The 7,398-nt window shown below is 34.0% G+C and overlaps 1 protein-coding gene across 2 annotated transcripts in view; it reads right to left on the bottom strand.

The window, feature by feature from the left end:
• Positions 1–692: 692 nt before the first annotated feature.
• The window catches only part of NDFIP2 (Nedd4 family interacting protein 2), a 44,644-nt gene continuing 37,938 nt past the window's right edge, over positions 693–7,398 (bottom strand). For both annotated transcript variants that reach the window (XM_033051536.1, XM_033051537.1), the window contains 3 exons: positions 6,896–6,962; positions 3,502–3,607; positions 693–1,650 (listed from right to left, as the gene is read on the bottom strand). In XM_033051536.1, coding sequence (XP_032907427.1) covers positions 3,504–3,607; positions 6,896–6,962 — 171 coding nt within the window. In that variant the 3' untranslated portion in view covers positions 693–1,650; positions 3,502–3,503. The remainder of the gene's footprint in view (positions 1,651–3,501; positions 3,608–6,895; positions 6,963–7,398) is intronic.

Here is a 7,398-nt window from a genome sequence, read left to right as displayed (position 1 = left end):
TTTGCCAAGTAATTTGTTTGTAATTCCACGTTGACACAAATAATGCAGTATACATTTATTGACATGAAGTGCAAAAAAAACCCCAAAAAGCATTAAGTCTAAATTAGCAAAACAAAGCAATGCTTTATTATTTGCTTCTTTTTCATCTGGACAATGAATGCAAAAGAACACAGAAACAAATAGAAGTTTAGAAGGAAATCCCAATAGGATATTGAACATAATACTTAACTTTCTTCTTTCCATAAAAAAGCTGAGAAGCAGAGGTGCCCCTAAAGTTTTACTTACTATCAGTTATCTCTGAAAGATTAGGAAAATGAAAATGTTTACATATTTATATTTTAAACATTAATTATAGATACAAAACTCAATACAGCACTAGCTTAACACAACATAAACCTCACTGGTTTTAATGTTAGTAATAAAAAAGCAGAATTCTAATTAAAAAGAAAAATTGAGGAAACTATTTGTACTTTTTTTCCTCAAAGGTGCAACCAACAGCCAATGTATTTTTGCAACTGAGATTCCAGTTGTACAAAGGACTGAGAGATGTCTCCTTCTATTTATAGAAGAAGCATAAATTTCACAAACTTTAAAAGAAACTACACATGCATGAACTGTAGACAGTACCCCTTAAAGAGATGATATTTATAAGAACATAATGGTATATCTTAAATGAATAAAGAGAGAGGTAAAACATTTTCTACTCTCAGAGCTTTAATTTGTTTTTTCCTTCATAGGATTACTTCCCAAATTACCTCGCATTTTAACTAGTTTGTTCTTATGAAATGGCCATGTATTTATTCTAAACAAGCATCATAAAGTAATTGTATGATATTTGAGAAGCACTCCATGTGGATGGTGAATTTATAGTGACCTCAAGAATGCAAACCTCCAAAAATTACATCTACTATTAACTAATCCTTTAATAGCCAATTAACAAAAAATATGTATATAGCTCCAAGATTAAACAAAATTTAGAGAATATGCTGTTACAAAATATATTTTGACATATTTCCTAAGAAGCAATTAAAACAGTCATTTATGCAGAGTTATTTACAGGGGACTCAAAGTGTATCAGTTTTAGCACAAACCAGTATATTGGCTTGAATTCAATAAAATATTGGCGATATAAGTTTGCGACAAGGAACTTTGGGGTTCAGTAAACTTAAAAAGTGTTCTATACAATCATTAGATGAATCTAAATTATATAAAAAAAACCTGTCTGAACTGGTTAATCTGAATCATTTAATGCATTTCATTTTACTCAGAAGTTCAGATCACCAAGTCTGTGGTACATACAAGCTGTGAAACAAGTTACCACTCAAATCTTTCAGATATAACAAGCACAGATTAACTGAGTCTGACTGTACCTAATCTATACTTACAGACAGTTTGTTCTTACTTCAATACTATCATTTTAACAAGCACATATACAAATGTGCTAAAACAAAAGGCAGCAATTATAAATATTGACTAGAATGACCAGAACTGGTACTTGATCATAAATGATCCTGTCATTCATTTTTGAAGCCATATTTTCAATTATTTGTCTTCTGGTTTTAGTAGTCTTCTATTTTATTAACTTGGAGAGTTACAGATCATCTGGAAGTTTCACACCAGCATAGGAAAGGAATGTCTGTTCGATGCAGTCTGGAGATAAAGAAGAAGTTGTACTTCAGTTCATCGCCATGACTTACCAGAAACAGCGTTGCTAAGTGACCAGCAAACCTGAACTGCAAGCAAAACAGCAGCATCCCCACCCCCCATGTCAGAGTGGGAGAAAAAAAATGCAAAATATTACTGTTATTTTGTTATTATTTCAAAAGAACACCTGAGAATATTCTCTAACTGTAGGGGTACTATTTGATATTAAAACTAATAATCAGTGTAGAGGAGTCACTTTAGAGGAGTTTACTTGTCTATGCAAGAACAAGGACATTTAAATACGATGGCAATTAATTTGAATTTCCTGTTTCAGTACTTAAGACTTAAATATAAATATTATGTTTTCATCTCTCTAAACACCCCACAGACCTTATGAGCCCACAGCCCACATGTCTCAGTGGTGCTTACAGGTAAAGAAAAGATTCAAAGCTACTGAACTATGATAGGATAGCTCATTAACTCCAGGAAGTCCTGGGTTAAACAGTGTTTTGTCCCAATGCAGAATTTTAACTGCAGAAGAGCAAGGAATCCCAGACTGCATTATACTACACTTTCACTATCCTCTCTTCTCACTACAATTCTCAAATACCATTTAGTCCTAACAACTGTTTTTAAAATAGTATTTTTAAACTTTACCATACTGAAAGCTAACATATTTTCAGTCATGTCTACAAATTTCAGTATTCTGAAGAGGTTACTATAACACTAAGAAAAGAAGCCGTATCTAACTATTGCAAAAAGGCAATGCTGCCATGCCTGCCAACTTAGATTTGTTGCTAAAAGGCAATATACACCTCAATAAATTGACTTACGGCATCGTTTGAAAAATAAAAATCACAGTTACAAGAAATATTAAGTCACAGGTTAACAGATTTTTTTCATAATCAAGTGTATATTGTATAGCACACATTCATCATTAGCTGTTTTTAAATGTATATCACTGTCTCTTATAAAAAGAAACAGGTTTTTTTTCCAGTCAAATACTGTCTCTGTTTTCAGGCTTCAAAAATGTGTTTTAACTTAATTCAAATTGATTCTGTTATCAATCCTGAAGAAAATTTATAATTTTTTTTTTTTTATTACAGCAAAAATAGCTTCTCACGTATGTCAAAAAAACAGTTTTTAAGCATTTTATGTGAAGTGCAGAGCAATGAAAATGCTGCAACACTTATTTCTAGGCTTAAACTTATCTCGCCATGCAATTTCATAAAAAGCCAGTCGAATGCAAATAAAGAACCCTGATTTAAGTTACATAGTAAAGTCCAATAAATCCACTTAACGGATAAATAGTATTTAAAAAAGTGGATATGTGCCAGACTGATTAGTCAGCTACCTGAAGGATGCATAAAGCACATTGTTCCATACACAATAATCATACTTGTACATGACTGTCTTAATCCAGTCATGTAAAAAGCGACAATACTCAACTATTGTTTGCATGTTCAGACCCATGTCAATCAGATTTAATATGCAGGCAGATTAGAGCTTCCTAACTTGCTGACAACAGGATGACTACTAAAGCCAGTTTTCCAGCACAAAGGACAGTATCCTGACAGCAGTAGACACTGTTTCTTAGGTAAAGCAACATGTTCCTCCTAATTTTTGTTGCTGAACATTAGTTCCAGGGAAGACTGGAGGCAATGAGGATGCATTATTTGCTTTCAAGTAAGAGACTTCACTCATCTCCAAGCCCAAGAAGAATATATATCAAATATTCATCACAGATGTTCAAAATCCATGCAACTTCTACTTCATGACAGAAGTTAGATTCTTTTTAATATTTCTTTCTTTTCCATTTTACTGGGAAAGATAACCTCCTCACTAAAATTGGCTTACCTTCAGTACAAGAAAAAAAATCTTGTTCTGTGAGCAGCTGCCATGCTTTCAGACATATTTCTGACTTTAAGATAATTAACAAAGCCCCGAAAGAACAGAAGGAGTCCTGAAAGTGTAGAAAATGCACAAAATTAAGGACATTACATAAATACACACTATCCCACATTATTCCATTATTCTTAGTAACACAGTTTTTAAACTCTAGCCTACAAAGTAAATTGAATTCTTTATTTATCATTCACATATTCAACAGGTAAGTCAGCTTTCATCTTGTAATACAAGGATTCAATTTTATGAAATATTTTTCACAAATTTTAGTGATCTTAAGTCCAAGTTTCATCTGCTAAAAAGACTGCAAGAAAACACTTAGAAAGAAAAAGTCCTGAAAAGCAAAAGAATCTTAATTGCAAATTCAAGTAGAATTCTCAAAACAAATTACTAGTGTGTTAGAAAAGTACCTGGTTTACAAAATGTACCTTTAGCAGTATGCACAATAAATGTACTGCCAATCAAAAGAAAAAAATAAAAGATAAGGTAAGGATTGCTCTAGCAAGAAGCCAGTAATGAATTATAGTAGATTATGACTTGGAATTTAACCATCTATTAAAAAACACCAGTCCAAGAGGAGGAAGAACAATTAAATTACTCAAAGAAAACTACTCAACATATGTCAATATTACAGTTTTTGTCAACTCCCAAATTTCAAAATCTTTTAAATTATCTACATTTCACTGTATTTGAAAGAATATTTCAGCTAAGAGGAAAAAGAAGCACACAATAGTCACAGAGAAGTTACATTTGCAATAATGGCACCTTGAAGATATATGTTTATGTGAATACACACATGTGCATTAAAACTCCAAAGGCACAAATGAAAATCTAAACTGAGGTTTCACAAGTTCAGCAAAGGATTTAATTATTTTTTTTTCCCACTTGATGCACTTTTCTTCCTGCTGTCTTGGATGAGCCCCTGATTTTTTCCAATTATCGTTTCTCCTCTAAATTATTTTTGTTTGTGATTTTTTAAGCTTTCCTTTTGCTTTTGTAAACCAAAGCTTCATTAGGACATGCATGCAAGCAAAGAAAAAATGACAACAGAACATTCTCCTAACCAGCAGAACTTCACCTAAGCCAGACACATTTCTGTGATTAAGGCAAATTCTCCATAGAGAAGAAAGCACTAAGATCTTGACCGCATGTCTACTACAAAACCTGCTACCCAAAGGCTACCAGACATAGTCCCCCTTTCAACTGAAAAGAAACTGAAATAGAAAAATGAGGGCAAGCAGCTCTTCAGGTGCTTGATAAGGATATTTTCTGTATTATACACATTGGAAAACCAGTCCAAGCTCAACCCATATTTAACATTTCTCTGTTAAGGGAAGAAAGAAAAACCACACCACTTTCCATTGCGTTCCTCAATAAGAAACATTGGCTAACATTTATATTTAAAATTTAGGATTCTCTCTCCAATTTTTTCACTGCACATGATGACTCCTTGGAAGTAGACCACTTTGCTTTTCCGTAACGCATAAGCAGATTTTTCCAGATGTTGAAAAGAGGAAAGTGAGTAGAGACAGATCAGTGAACACAGAAGAGAAGAGATGGCAGTAGGTGGGCTGAAGGATGTCAAAGGGCTATGCATAAGAAAGACTCCAACTCATTCACTTCTGGAGAGATGCTGGACATACTACTTTGTGTGCTCTAACAAAAGGTTATCCAAAACAACAAAACACAGATCTGGTTGGCAGTGTTCCCATGACATGATAATACTCCTCCATGTCCTGCTACGTAGCTTTTTTAGGTAGAATCCTCCTATGGTGTTCTAGCAATACCATACAGCCACTTTATCAATTTAAAAACACTGTTGGCATATCTCATGCAAAACATACACAAGACAAGGGAATGCTGACTGCCGGATGCACACTGTATGCTTCAGAGTGCTTTTCATTCCAAGTCATATTAAAAACTTTGTGATTTAAAGAAAAAATAAAAGAACTTAAAATACTTCAGACCAAAAATGAGGTTTTCCCAAATTAAAGTGAGCTACTTCCTGAATATGAACAAAAGACTAGTAAAAAGAAAATTACAGCTTTTTCCATAGAAAAAGAAGGGGCAGAGGGAGGGCTAGGGGAAGAACACTATTTTTATCTTAGTGAAAAAAGGTGCCAAACCTCAATCTCGGGCACCACAGGGCTTGGTTTTAATTAAAAATTTATCTGGAGATGTTTGTGCCTGCAAAGAGTCATTTCTCCTACTTCAATACAATAACCTCAAACAATAGAAAAACACTCAAGGGACCGATGCTGTGATGTGCTAAACATTTGCAGTTTTTTTGTATTCCAAGTGCACATCAGCAGAGCAAGGTGGGCCTTAGAAAGTCTGATGAATGCCCTTGAACAGTTCTAAAAGGTAGATAGAGAAATTTTTAGGAAATGTTGTGTAAGACTTTTGGTATTTCTTGCAAGGTAAGTAGCAAGTCACAAACAGTGAAGAGCTCAGAGTCAGAGTTTTTTTTCCTAACTCACTCAACACTTCATTCTAACACTTGCTGTTAGCCACTTGAATCAATTGACTCAAAGGGAAGAGTGCCACCTACTGAACCAGCAACAGTTTACCATGCTTCTAGAGCTGGAAACAGAAATTAAAATGCATAGCAGCATTCACTTCTGCAAAAGAAAATAATTCCATATTCAGAGTCCATATTCAAATTTAAAAATTTGGAGAAAATTTATAGTGGTTGGGGTTTGGTATACCTTCATTAAAAACAAACGGAAGAGCAGAATTTGATGTGCCTAAGACTTTAAACATGAGCAGGCAGAGCTCTTAAGAGAAAGCTGACATCATGGGACCACTGTGATCAGTAAGCATGAAGCCATTCTCTCATCCTACTGAGCAACTGCTGATGCAGTTTGCATTTCAAAGGCCTCAAAAAGGACATTCTGTGACCTGTGCACAAGACAGCAGACTCCACCCTTCCTGGGTTCAGTGACATTTCTTAAAATTTAATACTTGACATATAGGTTTATACATGTAAATACTACTTAGCACAAAAAAGCCAAAGTTTCACTCACAGTTCTGCACCCCTAGATCAGTAAAAGCAGCTTAAAAAGTGCAAGTTAAAACTCTCAGTTTTACACATAATCTCTTACGCAGAACAAAATTCTTTGAGTTGAAGGGTATTTGAATAGTCCACAGTTCACACAATAACACCACTATGGTAACCAATAGCCTCATTAATACTATATTAATACTAATATGGAAATAAAAACAACACACAAAACTATAAGCAGCTAAGTGGCTAAACATGTTACAAAACTCTCATTTACAGTATCACGATTCATCTTTTGAGTACTTCCACATCAAAACAGAAATTAATTCAACTGCTACTTACCAAGTACAAGAAATATCCACCAAAGCCAGTACTGTCCATTGAAATATCCAGTAAAATAATCTGAAAACTGAAATTCATACATGAGGCTTAGCTGCAGTAAGGTAGATGACCAAGACATAGTTAATGCACTATGCAAATAGAGAAAGCATGGAGGAAAAAGCAAGTTAAAATAAAAGTAATGAATTCTACGAAAATGCAAAAATAGCATATGCACTGCAGTTTAATACACAAATAAAATGCTTCTGTTTTCAGTTGGTTTTCAGGAAAGTAATTTAAAATCTCTAAAATATATGTGCATACCCATTAAAAAAAAATATATATATGAAAAACACCCTTGTATTACTTGCCAGTAATGTGCTGTTTTTTATTATAATGAATCACCACTTGCAGATTTTCCCTTTTTCCCCCCAGTGCCTGCCATCCCAAACACATTAAAGCAGCCTGCTGCTTTAGATATTAACACGAAAAGCCACATTAGTTTAATCTTATCAGACAGGGATGTT

The sequence above is a fragment of the Catharus ustulatus genome, chromosome 2 (assembly GCF_009819885.2).
Source record: "Catharus ustulatus isolate bCatUst1 chromosome 2, bCatUst1.pri.v2, whole genome shotgun sequence".
NCBI classification, from domain to species: domain Eukaryota; kingdom Metazoa; phylum Chordata; class Aves; order Passeriformes; family Turdidae; genus Catharus; species Catharus ustulatus.
This window is presented reverse-complemented; position numbering and strand designations above follow the sequence as displayed.